We start from the raw sequence: 27997 nt of genomic DNA on the forward strand, positions 1-27997 counted from the left end.
TCGCGAGAAGTCTGGGAGGCGGCAGTGATGGCGGCGGCGGGAACCGGACCCGGACCCGGAGTGGGTACAGGACCCAGCCCCGCGGCGGCCGCAAATGCAACAGCGGCGGAGGAAGGAGAGCCGAAGCCGGTGGTAGCGGTAGCAGCCGCTCCGGCCGGAGAGGGAACATCTGCTGCTCCAGCAGCAGAGCCCGGTTGCGGAGAGGCCGAAAGCGGGTAGGACGTCCTGCGGCCTGAGGAGAACACGGGGAGGGAGGGCCACCCCCCTTGCAATCCTGCGGCTCCGGAGCCCTTCTGCCCGCCCCTTCCGAACCTGGGCCCTGAGGCCAACGGCCCGCCCTGCCCGCTCCGGGACTTTAGCCCCGCCCGCCGCTTGGCCCGTCGTCTCTGAACTGTGTCTCAGGTCACGCCCCTTTCCGCACCTTTCCCGGTCTGTGAGCGCCAAGGTTCTTGTCCTATCTCCGGCCCTTGCACCCCGGTAGGGGACTGGTAGCTCGCTCTTGTTGCAGACACTCCTCAAATATCTCGGAGAAGAAACCACTTTGCATATTCAGACTGAGAGAAGTAACGGCTCATATGAAAACAGAGTGGGAGAGCTGCGTCTCTGCGAACCTCCCCCAGCACCAGTTCCATCCCAGATAGACTTATCTATAAGGGCTGATTAGCCAGCCTTCCCTCTGCCCCATGGGCCTGCGTCTGACTTGGCCACATTCTTCCTGACCCCGGGCATCCAGGCGGAGAACAGGCTTGGCTGAAAAAGCCGTAGGAGTGTGAAGTTCAGCTGTACTTTGATCATCATTTTTGGGAATAAGCGTTTTGAGATTTGTCTCTTGAAAATTCTGACTTGAGTGCTTTCATTATCTTACAGGGATGCAAACTCCGTTGATGTAAGTGGTGGTTTGGAGACAGAATCCTCTAATGGAAAAGATACACTAGTAAGTATTTCTTTTTGGACATTTGCAAGGCACAATAGAGTTTGTTTTTTAAGCGAGTCAGAAACACAGTCAGGTCAACTTACTGAAAACTCTGTGAATAGCAGCAGAGCATTGTCTGATATAGTGCTGGAAGGTCAGAGGATGGTGCAAAAAGACCGGGCAGGGTTCCACTCTGTTGTACACAGGGTTGCTGGTAGTTGGAATCTATTCAAGGGCACTGCCAACAACTGACTTGATTCTCTAACTGCTCCATGCTCACAGGAAGGTGCTGGGGATACTTCAGAGGTGATGGACACTCAGACGGGCTCTGTGGATGAAGAGAACGGCCGACAGTTGGGAGAGGTAGAGCTGCAGTGTGGGATATGTACAAAATGGTTCACAGCAGACACCTTTGGCATAGATACCTCGTGAGTATTTTTTATAGTCTTTGTAAGAATCACTCTGTAAAATAGATTTCAACCTGTTCAACAGTTGGATAGTTTATACACAAATATAAATGCATAGTATTTCCTATGTCTCTCAACCTGTATTCAGTGAGTAGTAGGATGTTGAGTCAGAAATTGTTTTAATAGCCTGCGCGTGTTTTCTACCTACTGAGAGCACAGCCCTAATAGGTACAATGATAGGTATTATCCCTGTTTTTGAGCTTACAACCTGGTTGGGAGACAAAAACGTGCAGTTACAAAGCATTGTATAAACAAATTTAAGACAGTATCATTTAAATCTTGTATTGGGTGTTGTGGGTTTTGGGGAAAGTGTTGGTGTATATGGTGGACAAAGTGTGTTGTTTAAAATTTGAAATGGCTAGTGCCTCTTTATGCTTGAGCTATCCTTTTTTTCCTTTTGGCTTCTAACTCACTCCCTTTAGGTATCCTGAGTTCTCTCCTCAGCAAAACCTATTTCCAATTCTTTACCTCTTCTAGTGAATTAAAATCATTTTATGATTGATTGAGAATGAAAGACTTCTTTCCTTATTTTAGGGAGTCGGTCAACAGCTAGCAAGTGAGTGTTACTGACTCACTGTCTGTGGGAATAACTACTGCTGTCTCTCTGTGGTGTTCTTTATGGTCCATAATATACAAATAAATTTAGATAAGACTATCTCAAAATAATGCTGCATTATTAATTCTGAAATTAATCCCCCTTGGGTGGGGTTATGAAGAAATACCTTCCAGTATAATTTGTTGTATGCTTTCTAGTTAAAAAGATAAAGTGGGTTTTAGAAATGCTAATGTTCCAATTAACGTGACTGGTGACCAAGGATAGAATGTTTAAAAAAGAAAGAAAAATACTGAAGGATCAGGAAGAAAGAATTGATCTTGGTAGAAAGATCTGTAGGGAAAATAAGCTAAGCAAAGCTGGTCACTTAGAAAAGACTTAATATCCTGGGCCACTTTGGCCAAGGAGAATTTGTTTCGATGGACAGGGCCTAGGAAGGGAAATTTCCCAGAGAGATAACTTGGAGCAGTCCAGGGAAGAATCAAACCACAGTCCAGAGTTTTGGTAGAGAGCAGTTTGTACCTGAATTTGAGAAGTTACACCTAAAGCCCAGCTAGATGGGACAGATTTTCTGTTACATCTGAGATAGAGGAAGTGAGCTAGCAGGGTATGAAAAAGGCTGCTTTAAACACCCAACTGCGTTTGAATGAAATAATAACTATATACTTACCTATCTCTGGTATGAGGCTTTGCCTCCTATAAGTAAGTTTACCACAACAGGCTGTTTAACAGAAGGGGTTCTAGAGAGAAGTTAAGGTAAGGAAACTCAGTCTTAACATTCACCAGAATGTTCCTTAATTTCTTGAGTGGTGGCCATAGACACATACTTAGGAACCTTCTCTTTGAGGATACCTTTAGCTAGTTCCAGCAGAGTCCAAAATAAACCTGCCTTTATTTTGATTTCTTCTCTTCCAACTTAAACTGGTCTTTTATTTTTCTGTCACTTACTTCTTTTCAAAACTAAGTGCTCCTTATACTTTTCCAGTCATCCAGTACACTCACCACCACACTTCCCTTCTCTAATGCCTCAGTTCCTCAGTTATGTCCTTGGTCCCTGCCATATTTAGTCTCTCCCTCCACTGGCTTCTTCCTCTCTGCCTTCAAACGGACAAGTCTTTTCTTGCCTGGAACTCACCTCTTAGGAGATTTCCTCTTCATGGTACAAGCAGTCTTAGAGATTAGAACTCCTTTCACTTCCTACCACCCTCCCATCTAATCAGTCACCAAGCTTTACCAGTTTTTTTTCTTCTTATGCACTTCTTCTCCTTTCCGTTGTATTAATATCAATCTAGGTGTGGCTTTTTTTACGTTCTGTGGGAACTGTTACAAAAGGCTCTTATATACATCGCTTTTTCTAATCTCTTCCCCCCTTCAGCCCCATCTTGTCGCTAAACTTATCATTTTAACCATGTCTCTTTTCCTTCAAGGAGTTCCTGTTACCCACAGAAAAAATCCAATTCCATCTGGCATGTAAGGCCTTCTTGTACTTCCTGCCTTTCAAGCCTTATTTTTTACCATATGCCTGACAAATCTTCTCTCCTAGGCAAACTTGTTTACACCACTTTGCCCCTCTGCCCCCTAGTTGAGCTTTCTCACCTCTACACATAGTTCTCTTGTGGAAAAGAAAACCAACTCATCTTTGCAAATCCAGTTCATAATTTACATCCTCGAAAAATCTTTCCCAACTCTTAAATCTGAAGTTACTACTTGGATCCTTTAACTCTTACAGACTAATTATCGTCTGTAGGATTCATTTGGTAATGAGGCAAGTAATGTTTTGTGACTTGTGTTGTCTTCTTGAATAATTATTTATATTTTAAATTAATTTTTTCATACCTTCTCTCTGCCCTTTCCAACAATGTTATCGGCACTTTAAAGACATATTTAAAGATATTTAAATATAATTCAAATACAAATATTTAAATATAAAGATATTGAAAGAGACTGCTGTGTCTTCTTCCATGCTCTTCCATAAAGAGTATGGCCTGGCATGCTCTTTTTAGGTGCTCAACAACTGCACTAATCTAGCCTGGACAAGATGCCAGATGCTGAATTATCCACTGTAGTGGACAAGGTCTTATTAAATATTTGTGACAGGAAAATCCAGCTATTTATAAAGGTATGAGCCCAGTTTTGGTTTTGGTGACCTTTTTAAGTTTTAAGAGTATATTAATATATTAACATGATTATCTAACTTTCACAGAGGGGCAAAGTCCCTGTAGATTTACTTCTCATAAAGAAGTATGTGTTCAGCAGTTCACTAATGTGTATAATTTGGCTCTTCTACAGATCCTGCCTACCTTTCATGACCAACTACAGTTTTCACTGTAATGTGTGCCATCATAGTGGGAATACCTATTTCCTCCGGAAGCAAGCAAGTAAGAACAAACTCTGGAGTACTGCAGAAGGATCGTACTCTGGTTAGCTGAAAAGGAAAAGGAACTTGGGCTTAGCAGAGTCAGGATCTGGTAGCTGGTAGAAGTTACGTTGGGCTTTAGCTCTCAGTAATTGCTATTGTCCATTTCAGATCAAATGATGACTCTACTTTTCGCTGCTGTAGTTGTTAATTTGTGGACTATCTAGTTGACTATTGTTTTGATAATAGGGATATAATACTATAGATAACTTTTTTTTTTCCTCTTTGTTTTTGATAGACTTGAAGGAAATGTGCCTTAGTGCTTTGGCCAACCTAACGTGGCAGTCCCGAACACAGGATGAACATCCAAAAACCATGTTCTCCAAAGATAAGGTAGAGATGGAATTAATGTTAATACAGTTATGCCAAAGAATCAGGTGGAACTTCTAAATCCTTTCTTTAACAATAAGTACTTTCCCCCCAATTTTTAGGAGTATATGACTGTAGGTTCAGTGGTCACTTTGTTCTTTTTTTCATATAATTTACTAACTTCCTAGTGTATGCACATTGTGTCAGTTGGCTATTAGTAGGATGAATCCTTAAATAGCTTTAGTTGGCTTTATGGAAGCAAACAACTGTCCATCTCACAGTTAATAATCAGATCTTGAGGTGAACCGTCTCAGCCTGGTTTAGCAGTTTTTATAGATGCCTATCGTAGATTTTGTCGGGGGTAAAGGCGTCAGTTTATACATGCCTTTTATTAAAAAGAATTATCCTTGGGCCGGCCCCGTGGCTTAGCGGTGAAGTGCGCGGGCTCTGCTGCTGGCGGCCCGGGTTCGGATCCCGGGCGTGCAGTGACGCACCGCTTCTCTGGCCATGCTGAGGCCGCGTCCCACATACAGCAACTAGAAGGATGTGCAGCTATGACATACAACTATCCACTGGGGCTTTGGGGGAAAAATTAAAAATAAATAAATAAAATAAAAAAAAGAATTATCCTTTATTATTAAACTGGAAAACTACGTGACTAAAGTCAGGACTCAAAATTAGATGACTGGGCCATCCATGAGTCTTTCCTACTGTGATTTCATGGTAAGAAGTATGAAAATTAAGTAAATTTTAAAATGATGGAATTTATATTGTGGCCTAGTATATATATTCATATCTACCCATTTTCATTTAAAACAAAAGTTTCACTAAACACTGCTTACCCTCTGATCTTTTCCCTCTGCACTCTGATATTTTCTGTTCTAGTCAAGGCTAGTTTTGATCTACAAAATTGATTTTATAACCTTCTAATTGATTGTGAGCTACAGTTTGAAAGACACTGGTAGAGGATGTGTAGTGAGATCGATTTAGTCAGGGTCAGACTGGCAAGGGCCTTTTCTACTAAACAGAGAGGTTAGGACTTAATCTTGTAAGCTGGAGGAGTCAGCAGAGGATCCCCTTTCCTGCTTTTCTTCCTGCATTAAAAGTACTTTCGGGGCTGGCCCTGTGGTGTAGTGGTTAAGTTTGGCACATTCTGCTTTTGCAGCCCAGGTTGGCAGGTTCAGATCCCAGGCCCAGACCTACACTACTTGTCAGCCACGCTGTGGTGGCGACCCACATATAAAGTAGAGGAAAATTGGCACAGGTGTTAGCTCAGGGCTAATCTTCCTCAAGCAAAAAAAAAAATGAGAAAGATTGGCAACAGGTGTTAGCTCAGGGCTAATCTTCCTCAGCAAAAAATAAAGTGCTTTAAATAGAGGTGTGCTGTGATTAGAATTGTTTCTTTTCTCTTAGTTTATTTTTTTCCCAAATTATTATTTTGAATTTTCCAAACATACAGAAAAATTCAAATAGTACAATGAACATCTATTTATTCTTTACCTAGATTTACCACTTGTTAGTATTTTGCTTTATCTCCCCATATCTATATTTTCCCCCTAAGCTATGAGAGACTAAATTGCAGATATTGTACTTTACCCAATATTCTCCCATAACCACAATATGATGATCATACTCAAAAAATTTAATGTTGATGTGATACAACTATTTAATATATACAGTTTATGTTTTTTACATATAGTGTGTGTGTGTGTGTGTGTGTGTGTATATATATATATATATATATATATATATACATGTTCTCAATATCATTGTCTTAATATCCTTCATAGCTTTTTCCTCCATCTAGAATCCAGTCAAGGATCACACATTACATTTACGTGTAGTGTGTCTTTTGTCTCTAATCTTGAACAGTTCTTTTACTTATTTTACTTTGTTTTTTTTTGGTCTGCTATGACATTTAAAATTTTGAAGGAAAAAAATATTTTCGAAGAGCCTAGACATGTGTTTGGCATGATGCTCTTTGATTTGCATTTATCTGATTGTTTCCTCCTCATTAGGTTCAGGTTAAACATTTTTGGCCAGACTATTATGTAGGTGATGTGTATTTTTGCATGTATCACATCAGGAGGCATAAGATATTGGTTTGTTTTGTTGTTAGTGATCCTAAATTTGACTGGGTAAAGGAGAGGTATCTACCAGATTTCTCCATTGTAAAGAGACCTTTCTGGGCCGGCCCCGTGGCTTGGTGGTTAAGTGAGCGCGCTCCACTGCTGGCGACCCGGGTTCGGATCCCGGGCTCGCACCGACGCGCTGCTTCTCCGGCCATGCTGAGGCCGCGTCCCACATACAGCAACTAGAAGGATGTGCAGCTGTGACCCACAACTTTCACTCGGGGCTTTGGGGGGAAAAAATAAATAAATAAAATCTTTAAAAAAAAAAAAAAAAAAAAAAAAAAAAAAAAGACCTTTCTTCTTTGTAATTATTATGTAATATGTGGCACAATACATTGAGATTGTGTGAATGTCTTGTTCTCGTAATCCTTTCAAGCAGTGGTGTTAGCAACCACTGATTATCCTAGCCTGCATCGGTTAATAGAGTGGTCGTTGTAAAACAGAATACATTCATTGGTTGCAATTTTCTGTAGAGTTTTCCCTTCCCGCCATCCTTTCTTCCTTTTTTTTTTAAGTATCACTGTGGATTTGTGGATTTTTATAGTCCATTATTGGATTTCTGATGCTGAGATTTGACCAGTGTAGCCCCGTCCAGGCTGACTCCTGAAACTTTCTGATATGTCCCTATCAGTTTTTCAACTCTTCCTTACTTTCTGGAACAACAAAATATTCCAGGCTGCCCTTGAACTTTCTCTGAGTCAACCCTGGTTCCTTTTAGTAAAGATTTGGTTTTCATAGAACTAACTCTGGTGAACTGTGCAAGAATGGTCTAGAATGGGGAAAGTTGATGCCAGGTCACGCTCAGACATTGTTTTAGTCATGCAAGCAAGAACTGACGAGGACCGTAATTGGTGAGAATTAGAGGAATTCTAATTAGAGAATTAGAATTGGAGGCCTGATTGGTGAGAAATTTATTAAACTTTAAAATTCATTTGGTGATCATATAGATGTGGAGGTTGTACAAGAAGAATCAAGGGATGACTCCATGGTGTCTAGCTTATGATTCTGGGTGATGGGTGATTCTAAGTATTAAGAGCAAGAATAGAAGTCTACAGAGCAGATTTGTGAGGTGAGATACAGAGTTCAGCTTTAGTCATAAGAGATCTGAAGTGCTTGTGGGATGTCCAGATGGCGATGTCTCCAGCAGGTACAAACAGGAGCTCAGGAGAGAGAATAACTTGGGGGTCATCTTCCAGATGCAACTAAGAGAACAGGTGGCCCCGTGGCTTAGCGGTTAAGTGCGCGCACTCTGCTGCTGGCGGCCCGGGTTCGGATCCCGGGCGCGCACCGACGCACCACTTCTCCAGCCATGCTGAGGCCATGTCCCACATACAGCAACTAGAAGGATGTGCAGCTATGACATACAACTATCTGCTGGGGCTTTGGGGGAAAAAAAAAAAATAAATAAAATTATTAAAAAAAAAAAAGAATGGGGCAGATCTTTTTCCTGCAGCTGGATTGTAAGCCGTTTGTGGCTAAGATTTTTTATATACTTGTTTGAAATTCCCTGCAATGTGTTGTTTGCATGCAATTACGTATTCAGTCATTAAAAGACTAAACATGGATTTTCTCTTGATTCTGACAAGGTCTTTGAAAATGCTGCAGTTTTCTTTCCCTTTTTGTGAGCATAACTTTGAAAGCAACTATAAAAGCCTTAATATATTTCGTTTGAAAAATTAGGATATCATACCCTTTATTGATAAACACTGGGAGTGCATGACGACCAGACAGAGACCTGGAAAAATGACTTGGCCAAATAACATTGTTAAAACGATGGTAAGTAAACTAAAATTGATTAGACTTGACATTTAGAAAACCAGCATTCTGTGTAAGAATTAAATTCTGTTTAGTCTCACTGAAATAATGTGATGACTAAGAAAATGAGAAAAACTTAGTATTAAATCTTGGAGAGTGAAATGTAGCTAATTGTGAATTTTAACAGTTTTCACGCTCAAAATTAGTAAGTTGCACCTTGTGTCTTAAGTGAACATCATCTGTAGTAGTTTTATATATGACACTGAAACCTTTGTCCACTGCACTTTTGCAAGTATAATTTTGTATTGAAATTGGAGACGATTTTTTTAATTTGATTTGAAAAAAAAACCAAATAACACTGTTCTAAACATTGTTGTCCTTAGAATTAAAGAGAGCACCTGGGGAAAAGTCAACAGCAAGTTGTTCACAGTGCTTATCTCTGGGAGGTGGAGGGTTAGGAGGACTTTGGCTCTCTCTTTCTTAAGTTTCCCTGTTTGGATTTTTTGATGGTCATGTATTAATATTCTAATCAAAGGGAAAAAACAATACTGTCTTTTTGGAGATTACACCTAGGAATTAAGAGTTGGTGATTGATCATCCATTCAGTACTTCTTTTAAGTATAAAATTTCCAGTAATACTAAAATACTGTTTCCTTTTAGAGTAAAGAAAGAGATGTATTCTTGGTAAAGGAACACCCTGATCCAGGGAGTAAGGACCCAGAAGAAGATTACCCCAAATTTGGACTTCTGGATCAGGTACATTAATATGCTTTATATTCTCCTTTCATTTTAAGCCACTTGGGGACAGAGAATCAGATTTTGTTTACATTTGTGTGTTTGCTCCATGTAACATACGGCCATTACATGCCCATAACATGGTGAGCTCCCAGTAAACGGTTATTTGCTACATATAGAAAGAAAGAACACTCACCTTAAACCAGGAGACTTGTTTTAGTTCTCGCTCTTCCCCAAAATATTATAACTTTACGCGTATCATTTTTATCTTTTTTAGCTTTAGTTTCCTCCCTTGTAACACAAATATGCCATTCCAAGTTGTTTCTGATTTTCTTTCCATCTCAAATTCTGCTATTAAAAATATTTGTTATTGCAAAGAAAAATTTGTTTTGAAGAAGAGTTTGTGTTGTGCATCTAGCATAACAGGAATAAGAAAATTTCCCCTCTGGGCCGGCCCTGTGGCTTGGTGGTTAAGTGCGCGCGCTGCGATGCTGGTGGCCCGGGTTCGGATCCCGGGTGCGCATCGAGGCACCACTTCTCCGTCCATCCTGAGGCCGAGTCCCACATACAGCAACTAGAAGGATGTGCAGCTATGACATACAACTATCTACTGGGGCTTTGGGGGGAAAAAATAAAATAAATAAAAAAAAAAAAAAAAAAAAAAAAAAGAAAATTTCCCCTCTTTGTTCAATGGCAGAGTCACATTTGGCATCTCAGGAGGTCAGATCTTTCAGCTGTACCTTAAAATGTTTGATTTGCCATCATTGAAAATTCAAGATTTCACATGGAAATTCAGATTTATGTCTTGTAAAATGAGAACATCTGAGTACGTGACCTGAATTCCCACAGGAAGCTGAGGAAATGGAGCTTGGGTACTCCAGTTTGCCATTGGCCCGTCCATCACCCCCACCACTGGTTGATTGTCATTCATCGTCATTCTTAAACCACTTTGATCCTTATACTTGGCCTGCCTCACACACGTTACTTGCTAATCCCTGAAGCATCCACGTTTGGGACCCTTGCAAGTTTCAGACTCTTTAGGATTGCCGGTTTCAATTCCCGTTTATCCTGGTTTTTTTGAGCATTGCCAGATTGGTTTGATTATATAGCCTCTCTTTATAATTGAGTATTTTTCCTTTTAGGATCTTAGTAACATTGGTCCTGCTTATGACAATCAAAAACAAAGCAGTGTTGTGTCTACCAGTGGGAATCTAAATGGTAAGTGTTTCAGTGTCTCATTGATGAAATATTTGTAAGCTGTTGAATCCAAGTGTGCCTAGAATTGGGCATTCTTTGGGTTGACTCTTAACTGGATATTTACTAAGATGCTTTAAAGTCCAAAACTCCATTTTTAGGAGCTAGCCAAGGATTTGATAGATGTTAGTGGAGGAAAACTTTTTTGTCACTTTACACCACAGTTTGGTCTTAAGTGAAACAAATTTAGTGTAAAAGAAAGTACAACTTTAAGGTCAGATTTACTGTGTTTATATTAGACTGCCTATATATATCCTCATAACTAAAACTTAATTTAGAATTCACTTGCTTTCCACTTGTTTCCCTTAATTCAGCTGTTATTTAACAAACTTCCTGTACTCATCTTCTAATTTTTCTTGCCCTGAAACTTCAGCTTATTCACATGACAGCATTTCTGTATTGATCACCCGCTGTAGCATGTTTTTCTATTGGTAACCCTTCTAATAGTGGGAATGCCCTTCACTACTAATGGTAAACTAATGAGAGTTGGGGTAGCTGGGAGGTAGCTAGCTATTCATCTAACACATGGCATCATTAACTTGTCTTTTGGAGTCATAGCATCTTAAATATGTAATCATTTCCTGTTTGAAATGATTTTCAAATATGATACACTGTTATTAATATTCTGAGATGGGTTGGAAATAGCCAAGTGTATTGTTTATCTTTTTACACCATTTTTTCCCCTTTTAATTGTTAAAATTTGACAAATACATGGTGCCACTTCTGTTCTTACAGGTGGAGCCTCTTTTGGAGGTGAATGCCTCCTCTGTCTTCTTTCAGCCTCTCAGACTTAAGTATTTTGTGGTTTGGAAAATGCTTTTTGCTGAGTTGTGGTAGAAGCTGAAACTAAATTAAAATTTTAAAGCACTGTGAAAATGGTGGCAGTAGCACTTATTATGAAACAGTAGTTCCAGTTTAATGTTAGTAATTCAAAGCTTGTACGTTGTCATATTCTGCCTAACAGGACCAGGAGTCCCCTTAGTATTCCTTGTTTTACTCAAGGTGGATCTAAAACGTCTCTCTTAAAATGATTAAAATATAAATGACAATAAAAACTTAATAGTTTTTTGATTAAGTAACTCAAACTAGAGGTATTGATATTGTAACAGTTAAACGTTAAACCTTTTATGAGAAATAGGAATAACACCTGATGTGCTCATAAAAGGAAGTCCTGTATAAATCTGGTCCTGTCTATGTGGAATGTGACCTGCCCTCAACGTCTTGATCCTTTTTATTGCAGCAGAACTGCTGATAATTTTCAGGCTTGCCCCAAATTAAGATACAATACTCTATGCAGTTGTTTACATAAAGGTGTTTTCCTGCAGTTCAGGGACATTTTCTGGAAGACAAAAAAACTAATTGAGAGCAATGACAGAACTGGACAAAAATTTCAAAGTACTTATATCAGAAATACACAAGGTTGTATTCCTTGTGGCCTTAGCATGTAACTAAATTTTTTTGTGTGTAACATATATAAACTGTCTATTGATATTTGCTGTTAATTTCACAAGCCAGGTTAGTCTAACCTGAATTTTATGCGTTGGCATGATCTTGATCATTGTTGCAAAAATTGCCTACTAAATTTAAAGACTTCTTTCCTACTTGTGTCATGCACAACCACAGTGGATACCTAACAGCACTGGAGAGAAACACCTTTTCAGTACTTCTGTTTTTGTTTTCCATGTTTGATGTACTGTTGTCTTGTTGGATATTCAAGTTCAGTGCTTTAGCAGATATTGTGCCTTTACTATGTTTATGGAATATATCATGTGTCGTTCAAGCAAATGAACATCTACTCATAGTGAGGATATTCTCTCTTGATGGGTGTGTATTGATTTGGGTGGAAAAAAATCTTTATCCATGCAATTGTTTGTAGCTGTGGATGTTTGGAATCTGAATGAATGAAAATGCATTTGTGTCACATCCTCAGAAAGTGTACTGATTGCAGTTCATTGAGAAAGGAAGTTTGAAAATGTAACATAGAAATCAGGGTGAGGTTCATTTGAGCTTACTGCCAGAACCCAGTGTTCTGGGCTGTGAGACACTCAACAGACTCATTCAGAACCGGGGTGAAATCCAATATGCTTTCAGGAAGGAAATCCTCCTGTGGTGTTACACAAATGCACTTTGGGAGTGTTAGTCCCTATGGAATTTCAGTATCCACATGGTGCTTCCATCATAGCTCATTGAAAGTGATCTGCCTTCTCTTCAAAGGGGGAATTGCAGCAGGAAGCAGTGGAAAAGGAAGAGGAGCTAAGCGCAAACAGCAGGATGGAGGGACCACAGGGACCACCAAGAAGGCCCGGAGGTGGGCAGAACACCCACCCCCACTTACCACTGTTAGAGGTTTCTTTGGTGCTGGCAAAGTCTCAGAGGGAAAAGAGCCCTACTCTTCAGTAGCTCAGGTGTCAGAGGTTATAAAGCCTGTTCATTTTTCTCAAATCTTGAGTGCTTTGAGGGGTAAAATAATCTCTGGCTAGGTGTCCTGTTTTACAAACTTGTTACTACATAACACAGCCCTGGGGCAGCACCCTGTGGGGATTCACCTGGGGAGTAAAGTTCTCTGAAGGCATCTTGAGAGAGGATAGATGGGGGAGAGGGAGTGAAACCAACACTGAGCATTAAGTCTTGTACTTAAACTTTCCACCTCTCCCCTCTCGGACCTCTTCCCTTCCCTTTGTTCAATACTGAGGTGATGATATCCAGGGCATTTCTTATTTAGACGGGCAACAGACAGTAAGTGCTCATATCCCTGAGTTTCTGTTCATGTGTTATAATAATAAATATACTAAAGGAAATCATCCTTGTTCCTCTTCTCCCTTCTTCCCAATGATGTACTGGCTCTGTTTCATAGAAATCGCTACAGACTAAAGTAATTTATCCTTTTTTGCCTGCAGAGGGCAGGGTGACCTATTAGAGTAATGAAAAGCAGTTGTGAACCTGACTGTGTTCCAGCCAAAATCTAATAAATCAGAGGCCTTTCTTACAGAATTGAAGGCAGTTGAGCTAGAGGGGTTTTAGTTTCTTGATTTTATCTTTTCCTTTCTGCAGTGACCCTTTGTTTTCTGCTCAGCGCCTTCCCCCACATGGCTACCCGTTGGAACACCCGTTTAATAAAGATGGCTATCGGTATATTCTCGCTGAGCCTGATCCCCATGCCCCTGATCCTGAGAAGCTTGAACTTGACTGCTGGGCAGGAAAGCCTATTCCTGGAGACCTCTACAGAGCCTGCTTGTATGAACGGGTTTTGTTAGCCTTACATGATCGAGGTATGTATGGTGTTAATGTTCATGTTGGACCCGGTGTTACTTTGAACTACTGTCATCAGCTTTGTCCAATCTAGAATTAGATATATATGTCAGTCTATTATCACTCTTGCCACTCCCCCATCCCCCATGTCTAACTAGAGTCGGTCAGAATGTGCAAGAAATAATTTCCTTCTTTGTCTCTTCCTATAAGCTCTAGCCATTTTTATATATATGGTTCTTTAAAACTTTCTATTTTGAACTAATTTAAATTGACCGGTAAAGTTGCGAAAATAATAGTTTCCATATCTCTCTCATCAAGCTTCTCCTAATGGTAACATCTTACACAACCATAGTACAATTATCAAACCAGGAAATTAATATTGATAAATGCTATTAATAAAATTGAAGGCTTTATTTAAATTTCACCAGTTTTTCCACTAATGCCTCTTTTTTAGGAGCTCACGTTGCATTTAGTTATTTCTTCTTAGTCTTGTAGTTTTTAACACTTCTTCAGTCATCGCTTGTCTTTCATAACCATGACACTTTTTAAGGGTATTAATCAGTTATTGTGTTGAATATTCCTCAGGGTTTGTCTGACTTTTTCCTCATGATTAGACTGAGGTTATGCATTTTTTATAAGAACACCACAGAAATGAGCCCTTCTCATTGCATCATCTCATGGGGTTCATGATGTCAGTATGTCTTATTACTGGTTATGTTAACCACAATCATTTGGCCAAGGTAGTTTCTGCTGGCTTTCTTACTGTATTTCGTTTGTAGTTAATAAATGTCTTGGAGAAGGATACTTCGAGGCTATGCAGATATCCTATTTCTCTGTAAAGTTTTGTTCACTAATTTTAGCATCCATCAGTGGATCTTGTCTGCAGCAATTATTGATGCAATGTTTGCCTGATGATTTCTTTTCTTTCTTTCCCTTCTCCATTTATTGTTTAATTGATTATTTATATCAGGGTGGACTCATAGATATTTATTCTGTAGGGTATAATTTGTTTTGTTGCTCAAATTATTCCAGCTTTGGCCATTAGGCCATTAGCTTCTTCAGGTTGGTTCCTGTGTTCTTTCGATAAGCCCCATTTTTTTTTTTTTTTAGTACTTCCTTATTTTCTGGCATCACAAGATGTTCCAGGCTCATCTTGTATTTTCCATGCCCCAGGCCAAATACCAGCTACTTCTCTGTGGAGCCTGCTTCCTTTGATTGGAAAATGGTGTTTAGAAATTAAGATCTAAGTGTTAGGTATGGTCACTATTACTGTTACTGGGTGTGGCTTCTAGACTCCATCATTGGACAAAGGTAGGAGATGTATGTATGTATACTAACTGACACATATGTACATGGCTATACTGAGTTTACACTGATACCTTGGATTCCAATCAGACACCACACCTTTCCTTATTTGTAACTTTTTTCTCCAACAATGAGAAACCTGACTATAATTATCTACCATGTATTTTCTTATTTTTCATTTCTAATGTGCACATAAAGTAGTTCAGAATTGCCAACCCCTGTGAGGATCATTCACTAACTAGACGACAGCATTTATGTATAGTTGTTTTTGTCTTTAGTCTGGCAGGATCCTGTTAACTCAGATTAGTTCTTTTCTTTCCTACCTCCTTCAGTCTGGTTATGTTTTTCATTTATAATACAGTTAGGTTCATTTGTTAGTGTTTGCATGCCATTTTGGGTTCCTGTGAATTATCTGTGTGTTTTTTTTTTTTTTTTAACTTTTTATTTATTTTTTTCCCCCAAAACCCCAGTAGATAGTTGTATGTCATAGCTGCACATCCTTCTAGTTGCTGTATGTGGGACGCAGCCTCAGCATGGCCGGAGAAGCGGTGTGTCGGTACGCGCCCGGGATCCGAACCCGGGCCGCCAGCAGCAGAGCGCGCGCACTTAACCGCTAAGCCACGGAACCGGCCCTGTTTGTGTGTTTTTATTTCCCGTTTTTCTGTCAGGATTTTGGTCCCTTGTCCCTTTATATATTAGAGATATTAGCCCCTTGTCTGTGGTATATGTTGTGAATATTTTCTCCCAGTTTCTCAGTTGTCTTTTGACTTTGTTTATGACTTTTTTTTTGGTCATGCAAAAGTCTTTTTGATGAATAGTAGTTCTTTTAATGACATAATTTATTCAATTATTAACAAGATAGCATTCATTATCCTTTAGAATGTGAAAGGGGATTTAAATAAACTACTTTTAGACAAGTGTACCTCATGAATTTTTGTTGTTGTTTTTCTGGAGTATTAATGCAAATTCCAGATTGCATATTATTTCACCCATAAATACCTCAATATTTATCTCTAACAAGGATTTTTAAAAACATAACCCCTATGCCGTTATCATACCTAAGGTGAATAATAATTGCTCGATTATCTGATACTCAGTCTATATTCACATTTCCAAGGTTCCTTAAAATATGCCTCTTTCAGTTGTTTCTTTGAATTGGATCTAAACTGGTCCATATGTGTATTACATTTGGAAGCCCATTATTTCTTGGTTTAATGCTAAAAACTCTAACACTTGTATTGATGCTCATTATTTGGAAGCGAAGTACTGTAATCCCATGGTGCAATGTCCATTGTACCTGGATTTGTTTGACTCCTATTAGTGACAAGCATACTTTGATAGTAGGGAAGGGCCAAATAAGTGACTTCAGGGTTTAAGAAGTGAGACTTGTCACTGTTGTTCCACTACACATAGTAGCCGTAATTCTGGAGGGGAAAAAAAAGTGAGAACACTGGCCCTTAACAGTAACTTGTTAGCACTTAATATATAGGATAGCAGTGGCTGCCTGCTCTTTATGCTGAACCTTATAGAAATTAACGATAAATCTATAGTGTATCATTCAAACTTATTTTGAATTATTCTCAGACTTACAAAAAAGTTGTAAGAACAGTATAAAACTTTTTTTTTCTGAACCATTTGCGAGTGAGTTGCCATGGTGCCTTCTCCCCTATGAGAACTTTAAATTGTGTATTTCTGAGGCCGGCCCGGTGGCGCAAGCGGTTAAGTGCCCACTGCGGCGGCCCAGGGTTCGCTGGTTCAGATCCCGGGCACGCACTGACGCACTGCTTGGCAAGCCATGCTGTGGTGGCGTCCCATATAAAGTGGAGGAAGATGGGCACGGATGTTAGCCCAGGGCCAGTCTTCCTCAGCAAAAAAAAAAAAAAAAAAAAAAAAAAAAGATGAGGATTGGCAGATGTTAGCACAGGGCTGATCTCCTCACAAAAAATAAAAAAATAAATTGTGTATTTCTTACAAACAAGGACGTTCTCCTTGTGTTAGTTATCTAGTGCTGCATAACGAATTACCGTAAAACTTAGCAGTCTACAACTACAAATGTTTATTATCTCCCACAGTTTCTGGGGGTTGAGAATCTGGGAGCAGCTTAGCTGTGTGGTCTGGCTCAGGAAAACTCATGAGATTGCAATCAAGCTCTTAGCTGGGGCTACTGTCTCTGAAGACTTGACAGGGGCTGGAGGGTCTGTTTCCAAGTGAGTGAGCCATCGGATCCCACTATGTGGGCCTCGCCAAAGACTGCTATTTGTCCACATCTATGGAGCTAATTTCTCCCAGAGCAAGTGATCTAAGAGAGAGCAATAAAGAGTTTGAGTACCGTTTATGACCTACCTTTCAAGTTACACAGTTGCTACAACTTTGTTAGAGTGAGTTACTAAGTTCAGCCCACACTCAAGTGGAGGAAAATTAGGCTCCACTTCTTGAAAGGAAGAATATCAAAGAATTAGTGGATAGTTTTTAAACTTTCACATTCTTATAGAACCAGTATACAACCATCAAAATCAAGAAATTAACATCTAACTACTACCATCCGATCCTTGGATCCTATTCACATTTCTCCAGTTGATCCAGTAATGTCCTTTACAGCAAAGGATCCAGTTGAGAATCACTTGCTGCGTTTAGTTGTCATGTCTCTTAAGTTTTCTTCAATCTGGAACAGTTTCAGCATCTTTACTAGATTCTGATGACCTTGACACTTTTGAAAATTAGAGGCCAGTTATATTATAGACCATTCCTCAGTTTGGGTTTGTCTGGTTCTTCATGACTGGATTTAAGTTATGCATCTTTGACAGGAATATCACAGAAATGATACTGTATTCTTCATATTGTATCCTATCGGGTGGTACATGATCTTAACTGGTCCCATTACTGGTGATGTTCACTTTGATCATTTGGCTAAGGTGGTATCTGCCAGGTTTATCCACTGTAAAGTTACATCTTTTTCCCTTGTTTTAATTAATAACTATTTTGCGGGGAGGTAAACTCTTTAATATCCCATTTTTATCATGGACACTTGCTCAGCCCAACCTAATGACTTTAGGACTGAATTGCTCAGGAAGGGGTAAAAGAAGTATTTGTATTTGAGAAGGTAAAATTTGCCAAATCCCTAAGAAAGTTCTGTTAAACAACATGCGTTTACTTTAAGGAGGTGATCTTTGTATCTGCCTAACACAAGAGCCATTGTGGTGTAACAGAAAGAGTGTAGGGCCAAAGTTTCAGTCAGCCTCTCCCACTGAATGTGGCAGTGTGATCTCGATGTGCAGTGTGATCTCGACAGCTACATGATCTGCTTCTCCATCTGCACAGTGGACATGGTGGTTGTGAGGGTGAAGTGAGTTTGTCTGTCTGTCTACCTATCTACCTATGAAAGAACTTTGTAAATCTAAAGACCTTTATAAAAGCTAGTTTTTATTAAGGTAACATTGGTTTATAACATTTATGTAAATTTCAGGTGTACATCATTATATTTCGATTTTTGTGTAGACTACATCATATTCGCTGCCCAAAGACTAATTACTGTCCATCACCGTACACATGTACCCAGTCACCTCTTTCACTCTCCTCCCTCCCCGCTGCCCCTCTGGTAACCTCCAGTCTAATCTGTGTATCTATGTGTTTGTTTGTTCTTCTTTTATCTTCTACTTATGAGTGAGATCATACAGTATTTGACTCTCTGCACCTGACTTGTTTCATTTAGCATAATACCCTCAAGGTCCATCTATGTTGTCACAAATGGCAAGATTTTATCTTTTTTTATAGCTGAGTAGTATTCCATTGTGTATATATACCACATCTTCTTTTTCCATTCATCCGTTGATGGGCACTTAGGTTGTTTCCAAGTCTTGGCTATTGTGAATAATGCTGTAGTGAACATAGGGGTTCATATATCTTTATGCGTTTGTAAAAGCCAATTAATCTAAATTTTGTGCTTCTTCCAGTAGAATTCAGACAACTTCTAAAGTGTTACAAACACTGTCTCAGATGCTTTTTCCTCAGTTAAGTCTTCAGTTGGATCGGAGATGTTTCTACATTGATAAAATCAACCTACACAGCCTAGCAATATTCTCCCTTTCATCACATTTTTCTTCACTTCCAAGTCACAGTAGGCGTTCCAGTTTGTTCAGATTGTCCCCTTATCTTACATGATGGCCTTGTAGTAAAGTACACAAAGGTAGAGCGGTGAATACAATAAATCTGCATATACTTTTTACCCAGATTTAACAATTATCAAGATTGTGCCATGTTTGCTTTACCTGTTCCTTTATTTCTTTGTCTCTCTTTTTTTTCTGAATTTTCAAGAAGTAAATCTCACCCTATATAGTCTAAAAAATAAGTATTTCTAAAAAGTGTGGCTATTTTATTTTATAACCACAATGCTCTTATCACACTTAACAAAATAGGTAATTCCTTACTATCATCTCATTTCAGTCCATAATCAGATTTCCTTGATTGTCTCAAATATCTGTTTTTTGGTGAGGAAGATTAGCCCTGAGCTAACATCTATTGCTGATCCTCTTTTTGCTGAGGAAGATTGACCATGGCCTAACATCCGTGCCCATCTTCCTCTACTTTGTATGTGGGATGCCTGCCACAGCATGGCTTGATAAGTGGTGCATAGGGCCGTGCCCAGGATCCAAACCTGCAAACCCCGGGCTGCTGAAGCGGAGTGCGCAAACTTAACCACAAAGCCACCAGGCCAGCCCAGCCTTTTTATCTCCCCACAAAATACTTAGTAATTACAAAGGGAAAATAGTAATTTTATAATGAAGGAGTAATTTTATAATGACGGCACCACCCTAAACAAGTGATCCAAGTTTCATGTTATCATTTTGATGTCACGTCATATGATACACTGAGAGGCACAGCATTACTTCAGTGGTGTTCCTGACAGAAAAGCATAACCTAGACTTAACCAGGAGGAAACATCAGACAAACCTCATTAAGAGACATTCTATAAGCTGAAGTGACCAGTACTCTTCAAAATGTCAAGGTCATGAAAGACTTGAGGAACTGTCCCAGATTGGAAGAGACTAAGGAGACATGACAACTAAATGAAATGTGGGATCTTGGATTAGATCCTGGAACAGAAAAAGGATATTATTTGGATATTTGGCTTAATTTGAAGATGATGTATAGATTAGTTAATAGTATTGTATCAATGTTAATTTTCTGGTTTTGCTGATTATATTATGGGTATGAATGGTGTTAACATTTCGGAAAGCTGAGTGATGGGCGTATGAGGACTCGACTATTTTTGAAAGTCTGAAATTCCTTCAAAATAAAAGTCTTTTAATGGATGGTTTATTCATACTGGAACCCGAACACATTACAATTGTTTCATTGTATTTTAGGGAATAAACAGTATAATTAATTTTAACCTATCATCTTAAATATAATCACATTTAATAAAAATTAGATTACCTAATAGCTTTCTTCCTTTTTCTTTCTCCTTCTTCATCTGTATCTTATGTTGAGATTTTTAAACTCCTGAACTAAATTCCTGACCTGATCTTTCTGTTTTTTATTTTGTTTTATTGGAGTGTAAGAGACTCATGGTTTTGTGACAGTTGTCTCCAAGTACCTCAGATAAGTTGCAGGCCTTTGTTTTAATCTCCATCACCACAGCTCCCCAGTTAAAGATCTCTGATGACCGGCTGACCGTGGTTGGAGAGAAGGGCTACTCCATGGTTCGGGCTTCTCATGGGGTACGGAAAGGTGCCTGGTACTTCGAAATCACAGTGGATGAGATGCCGCCGGACACTGCTGCCAGACTGGGTTGGTCCCAGCCGTTAGGTAAGCTGGAGCTGTAACATGGACTTTGCAGTGGGTGGAGAGGCATAGAGCATCTGGCTAAGCTTCATGACTTTGGGGCTCATCGGATTGTGGGCATAAAATTCAACTCCTGAGGATTTAGGTGGTTTGCAATTCCTAGGAATATTTTTATAATTCTTTGCTTGTGAGAAATTGTTAACAATTTTACAAAATTAACCAAAAAAATACAAATAAAAAGGAGTAGAATCTTTTCCTTTGCAAACCAGAGTTGGCTTGCAGTCCTCTGATTTCCTGTGTATTTTTCTATTGGGACAGGTAACCTTCAAGCTCCCTTAGGTTATGATAAATTTAGCTATTCTTGGCGGAGCAAAAAGGGAACCAAGTTCCACCAGTCCATTGGCAAACACTACTCTTCTGGCTATGGACAGGGAGACGTCCTGGGATTTTATATCAATCTTCCTGAAGATACAGAGACAGCCAAGTCACTACCCGATACTTACAAAGATAAGGTGAGTTTGTCCTCCCAAGCAAGTCCTGGGTTTGGAGACTTGTGGCAGCCAGTGCCTGCACCTGTGGCCTGTGTCTTCTCTTGTGATGCTGACCACCATTCATGTTTTTTCCAACATTTCATTATGAAAAAATTTTCAGAGATAACAAAGTTGAAAGAATTTTAAAGTGTCCAGATGCCCATCAGTTAGATTCTACCATTAACATGTTATCCATTCATTCCTCCACCCACCCATCCATTCATTCATCTTTTTTTAATGCACTTCAGAGAATACTGCAGCCATCAGTACACTCCCCCCCGCACCACCCCCCAAGTACTTCAGGATACATATCATTAGCTGGAGTTCAACCTTTGTCAATTTTTTCTTTTGATATAAAATTTACATAAAATGAAATTTACAGATTTTAAGTGTATATTCACTGAGTTTTGAGTTTGATCCAAACCACTGTTGAGATGTAGAATCTTATTACCCAGGAAGTTCCCTCATACTGTTTCTCAGTCAATCCCAACTCACACCTCCATAGAGGCTACCACTGTTTTGAATTCCGCCCCCCCATCACAATTCTATTCCATTAGTTTTGCTTGTTCTTGGACTAATATAGGTGGAAGCATGCAACATGTAGTTTTTCGTATCTGGCTTTTATCGTTTGGCGTAATGCTTTTGAGATCCATCCACGTTGTTGCACATACCTGTAGTTCATTCCTTTTTACTGCAGAGTAGTATTCCATTGTATGAATATACCACAGTGTGTTTATCCATTTTCATTTTGTTTCCAGCTTTATTGACATATAATTGACATATAACTATCCATTTTCCTATTGATAGACACGCTGTTTCAAGTCTGGGATAAAGCAATAAAGTTGCTATGAACATTCCTCTACAAATCTTTTTGTAAACATATTTTCATTTCTTTTGGGTCAGTACCTAGAAATGGAATTACTGGATCATAGAGTAGTTATATATTTAGTTTTATAAGAAACTGTCAGGGCCAGCCCTGGTAGTCTAGTGGTTAAATTTGACATGTTCCACTGTGGTGGCCTGGGTTCGGTTCCTGGGCACGGACCTACACCACTCGTCTGTCAATGGCTTTGCTGTGTCAGCGGCTCACATACAAAAAGAGGAAGATTGGCAGCAGATATTAGCTCAGGGCAAATCTCCCTCAGCAAAAAAAAAAAAAAAGGAAAGAAAAGAAATTGCCAGACTCTTCCATTCCCACCAACAATGTGAGAATTTTAGTTACTCCACGTTCTTGTCAACATTTGTTGCTGTCTGTCAACTTAATTTTAGCCATTTTGGTGGGGGTGTAGTAGTATCTCATTATGGTTCAGATTAGCATTTCTTTGATAACTGATGGTACTGAGCAGTTTTTCATGTGCTTATTGGCCCTTCACCTATCTTCTTTTGTGAAGTTTCTGTTCAAATATTTTGCCTTTTTAAAAAATTAGGTTATCTTTTTATTGAGTTATAGTTCTTTATATATTCTGGATTAAAGTCCTTTGTTAGAAATGGCTTTTTAAAAAATATTTTTCTCCTAGTCTGTGACTTATCTATTCATTTTCTTAATGGTGTCTTCTGATGAACTGAAGTTTTTAATTTTTATGAATGCTATAAAATTTTTCTTTGACAGTTATAGTGCTTTTTATGGGTTAATAAATCTTTGCCTACCTCCAAATCATCAAGATATTCTCCCATGTTTTCCTTTGAAAATCTTATCATTTTAGCTTTTATATTTAGGTCCCTGATTCACTTGAATTAATTTTTGTGTATGGTGTGAAGTAGGGGTCAAGGTTAATTTTTTTTTCCCCACACAGATATCCAATATTCTAGCACCATTTTTTGAAAACTTTCCTCATTTCTTTGGTGCCTTTTGTGAAAATCAAATGACTGTGTGAGTAGAGGTTTGTTTCTGGGCTCTCTATTCCACTGATTTCTTTGTTGACCCTTGTGCCGGTCCCACACTGTCTCGATTATTGTAGCTCTAGAGTATGTCTTTACATTGGGTAGTGTAGATCCTCCAAGTCTGTTCTGATAAAAAGCAGCCTAAGATCCCATCTTATTGGCTGCATCACACTGTGGACTCTCGTTGCTCTTCCTGCCGTCTAGAACCCTTAAGTGTACACCACATTAGTGCCTGGTTTTACCAAAAACAGAGGTCTGCACTTATGTCAAAAGATACTATAGGAGTCTTTAAAATTATTTACTTTTTCATTTGTATTATAAAAATTTGTTTTTAATTTGAATAAGCAATTTGGGAATAATATGTTCATACAGCAGAATACTATGAATCTGTTCAAAAGCTCCATATATGCTGATATAAAATGATCTCCAATGTATAATGTTGAGTGAAAAGCTCAAGATGTAAAACAGAATGTATAATGTGCTATCATTTGTATGCCTTTTCTGCTTCTTTCTTTGTGTTTTTGTCTGGTTTGTGTTTTTTTCTTTGTGTGTGTGTTCTTCAATTTTGAAGATTTAATATATGCCTAGACTTTCTAAAAGGGTACCAGGACGCAGAACAGTGATTGCAAAGGGAAACTGAGTGTTGAGAGAGATGGTGAGAGGAGAGAAGAAATACTCTTTATGTTCTTCTCTAGCGTTTGATTTTTTTTTTTACCATGCTTAATATATGTATGTGCTAAGAAATTCAAATTTTAAAAAATTAATGTCATATATTTATCTGGGAGTGGAAGGTTAAACAGACTCTTGGGAACTATCAGGAAAGGGGTGACCCAGAGATCACCTGTAGGAGAAACAGGTAGAGGACTAGGAGGGAAGGAAGTGGCCCTCAAAATGTTTTTATAGAATAGGGAATTTTAGGCTCAGTAAACTTTTCATTTCTTTCACTGAGATTATTGAGGGAAAAAAATCTATGAATTAAGTTTACCCACCTCTGTGGGTTTTTGTTGTGTTGAGAGTGTATATGTATTTATATGTATGTGTTTCCTCACAAATAGTCTTAGTAAAGGCCTCTTTTGAAAATGTTTAATAAACATGTACCATCTGGTACTTTTTAAGAAGCACATAGTTATTCAAAATCTAATAAAGCCAACTGTAAAGATTTTAAATTTCTGTTGCAAAACACAAGGACTCAGTGCTATTTGTGTGAATCTGTCTTTTTTTTCCATGATGATGTAGCTGATGCTTCAATGTTTTTTTTTCCTTTCTTTCTCTCTCTCGGTTTTCAAGGCTTTGATAAAGTTCAAGAGTTATTTGTATTTTGAGGAAAAAGACTTTGTGGATAAAGCAGAGAAGAGCCTAAAGCAGACTCCCCATAGTGAGGTGAGTCATGGTCATAAAAATGTCAGAACTAGAAGAACTTGAAGATTGGGACCAACCCCCTAATTACAAAAGTGAGAAGAATGAAGCCCAAAGGGGAATGAAGAGATTTTTAGCTAGCCGGCAGCAGAGTAAGCTCCCTCTCCTGCCTTCTGTGTTTGAGGTCTTTCTGTGGTACCAAGAGAGAGGACCAGGGTTCTTTCAGGAACACTCTATAGAGAAAATGGTAAAAACTGGGGCCTAATAAGGAAATCTACAAGCAATTGAGGAAGCAAGTCAGAGATATTTATTCTTTATTAGAGGAGATATCAAGTACAGAGAGAGCAACACTGAAATAGGAGAGGAGGGGACCTTGCTATGTGACCTGAAGGCAGCAGGAGCTATAATGGCTCATTCAGTGTCCTCTAGAAATTTCCTTACCTCCCTTTTCCAGGATTGTTGGACATAGCACAAAGAAGAACTGGCACATTTGGACCAGCCACAAGGGCCAAAAAATAGAAGGGGATGGTATGGAGAAAAGTTCTGAGCTGGAAACATTTTTCCATAAAAATGCTGTGAATCCACCTGGGACAGTAATAGAAGCGAATGTAGGAGAACTAAACTAGGGTTCCAGTTGTTTTTAGGAAGAAAATAGTAAAGGTAACAGTTAATAGATCTGAGGATGATACAGCCAGAAAGGATGGATGATACAGCCAAAAATATAGCCTCTGCTAGGAAGAAGAGGCAGAGAAAGTTACTTCAAAAGAAGGAGCCTTTTCTAAAGTCCATATATAGTGGTTAAGAGAGAATATTCAGGATAGTTGCAAGAGAAAGGACAAAGAAAGTGAGGATTCAGAGATTTTGACAGAAGATCCTAAGAGATTTTCAAAGTAGAAATGCAGAAGTAACATGATGCAAGGGAAGAGGACAAATAAATAAATAAGCTTAGAAGGTTATAGTTCCAAGGAATCAGTGGAAGACCAGATTACTTTTTATAAATACAATATAATGATAATAGAAAGTAGAACTGTTTGGTATAAGTAGCATAGGAATTCAGAAAGCAAATAAACCTGAAGACCAGCTAGAATAGTGCATGTAAAGATGCTCTTAATCTAAAGTGTTATATAAATGTAAGATGTTGTTATTACACAAGCTATATGCTATTCTTGGAATACATTACTACCAGCATGGTGGTAGCACTTCCAAAGCCTTCTCCAAGTGAGTTCTTTTGTAGTTTGTTCTGCTTTTAAATTCTGAAGTAAAACCATGGTTTTTGTTTCAGATAATATTTTATAAAAATGGTGTCAATCAAGGTGTGGCTTACAAAGATATTTTTGAGGGGGTTTACTTTCCAGCCATCTCACTGTACAAGAGCTGCACGGTATGTATCATCTCTTCATCCTGTGAACAGAACTTGAGGGAAACAGGTGAATGGTTATGACAAAAGGGCATCAACTGAGTTCTAGAAAGAAATCTGAAGAGCCTTAGAGTGAGACAGGAATGTGTTCCTACTGTTACTGTTTGTTCCAAAAACAGTTGGGTGTTGTGGGAAGTATTTGCTCTGATAGATAAAGATTGTGCAATTAGTGTGCCCCACACTTCTCCTTTGAACGTACTGTGTGGTAAATGTTATTATTCAGTGTAAAGGATATGAAGTGTATACTTGCATAAATCAGTTTGGTGTTATATGTCATGATAACCTACCATCATTACTTAGTAACTGTTGCTTATATACTGGTTTTTTAAAAAAATATGATCCAGCATGAAGGGGACTACATTACAGCCTGTTAGATTTTTTTTTTTAACTTATTAAAAAAAAAAGTTTCCATGTATTTTTCGTCTGTCAGTAGCCACCATCAAAGTAAAATAAGGAAACCTTTAGGTTATAAACAGAAATCAACACAAGTCTATTTTATTTGTCTAATTCTTGATGGACATTAGAGTGTTGACTTTTAACAATATTAGTATATATCATTTGTTCCAGTTATATCCTGAATATCACAGCTACATTTAAAGAGAAAAATTTCCCATGTCACATTAACTTTTTTACTATTTTCTTCTGTTTTTTCATGTGCGCTTGAATTGAATTTATCCCAGGTTTCCATTAACTTTGGACCGTGCTTCAAGTATCCTCCAAAGGATCTCACTTATCGCCCTGTGAGTAACATTCCAAATGTCCCCCATGCATCCTCAGTATATTTGTTACTTCTCGCTGTAGTTATTCTAATCATTCATTTCTGTTTCTTGTTTCTCCCACAGATGAGTGACATGGGCTGGGGTGCTGTGGTAGAACATACTCTGGCTGATGTCTTATATCATGTGGAAACAGAAGTGGATGGGAGGCGGAGTCCCCCATGGGAACCCTGACCAGGTCCCTCTTTCTTTGCATATGTGGACTTTCTGGGGAATAATCCTGGGGTGAGGGGATTGGTGTGGTTTTTTAACTGTTGCAAATGTTCTCCCGAAGATACTGTAGAACACAGCCTCTGCTGTTAGCAAGTTGAAAGGCTGGGTGGGACTGGAACAGACTCCCTGCCCTTCCACACTCTCCCCACTCCTGGTGACTGCTTTTATTTTGTGTGCCATATGCCAACAACTGCTGACCCTAGGATCCCATAAGCTCTTTGTGAAACTGGTGCTTTACCACGTACCCCACCAACTGGGACTTGTTACCTTACTGTACTTTCTAAGGAGTGAAACAATCTTGTCCAAGTAGCTAACTTATTTAAAGACATTTCCTTCTTTGAGCGTTGAGTCCATCCCACCTGATTTCTAAGAAAGTGGTGGGCCTGTTTCTGAGAACAACTGAAATCAATGGCTGTACATTCCAAACCAGTCTAAAAGCTTTTTCCTTTGGTGTGGATTTGTTTTTGTTATTAATTTTGAAATATACTTTTGAACACTGGGATCTCTGAAACTACTAGGTCTCTAGAACTGTTCTAATTTGAAAGGAATTTCCTTGCAGCTTTAACAATTAGAAACTCTTCCCAAATAAAACTTGTCTTCAAGTGTGTGTGGCACTTTGCTTCCCTTTCAGGTTGCAGTTGGTGTCACCTTTCTTGGTGACAGTGTCAGAAATGTGGGCAATCTGAGGACAGGGAGCCAGCATTGGAGGAAAGAGACAGAGTTCTGACTCATATCTCAACCCCTCTCCTATTGCTTCCATTGTCTCCAGCCAACTCAACCACCCTCATTATCCTGTGAAGATCGGACTCTCAAGGAGGTGAACAGGAGTTTAAGAGTCTCCCTCCTGCTTTTCCTTTGAATATGTATGTTGATATGTGCAGGTTGTTTTCCTGCCTTGCTTATCTTCCTTTGTAATAGCTGATGATTAAAGGGCAGTTTTCAGAATACTCAAAAC

At 38.9% G+C, this 27997-nt stretch overlaps 1 protein-coding gene across 2 annotated transcripts; it reads left to right on the forward strand.

Moving 5' to 3' along the window:
- The first annotated feature begins 12 nt into the window (after window positions 1-12).
- ASH2L (ASH2 like, histone lysine methyltransferase complex subunit) lies at window positions 13-27996 on the forward strand. Of its 2 annotated transcripts, none has more exons than XM_087418507.1 (17): window positions 13-215; window positions 868-934; window positions 1196-1341; window positions 4223-4311; window positions 4588-4682; window positions 8471-8566; window positions 9206-9301; window positions 10423-10498; window positions 12749-12842; window positions 13586-13803; window positions 20726-20893; window positions 21188-21381; window positions 24568-24660; window positions 25919-26017; window positions 26734-26793; window positions 26896-27007; window positions 27674-27996. In XM_087418507.1, exons 1-16 carry the CDS (start codon window positions 28-30, stop codon window positions 27001-27003), a joined length of 1887 nt encoding a protein of 628 aa, XP_087274633.1. In that variant the 5' UTR covers window positions 13-27; the 3' UTR covers window positions 27004-27007; window positions 27674-27996. The 2 variants fall into 2 exon arrangements, with proteins under 2 accessions (XP_087274633.1, XP_087274634.1); XM_087418508.1 differs by lacking the exon at window positions 13-215 and adding an exon at window positions 459-477.
- The last annotated feature ends 1 nt before the right edge of the window (window position 27997 follows it).

This window comes from Ceratotherium simum, chromosome 28 (assembly GCF_057802395.1).
Source record: "Ceratotherium simum simum isolate JZ-2026a chromosome 28, ASM5780239v1, whole genome shotgun sequence".
Lineage (NCBI taxonomy): Eukaryota > Metazoa > Chordata > Mammalia > Perissodactyla > Rhinocerotidae > Ceratotherium > Ceratotherium simum.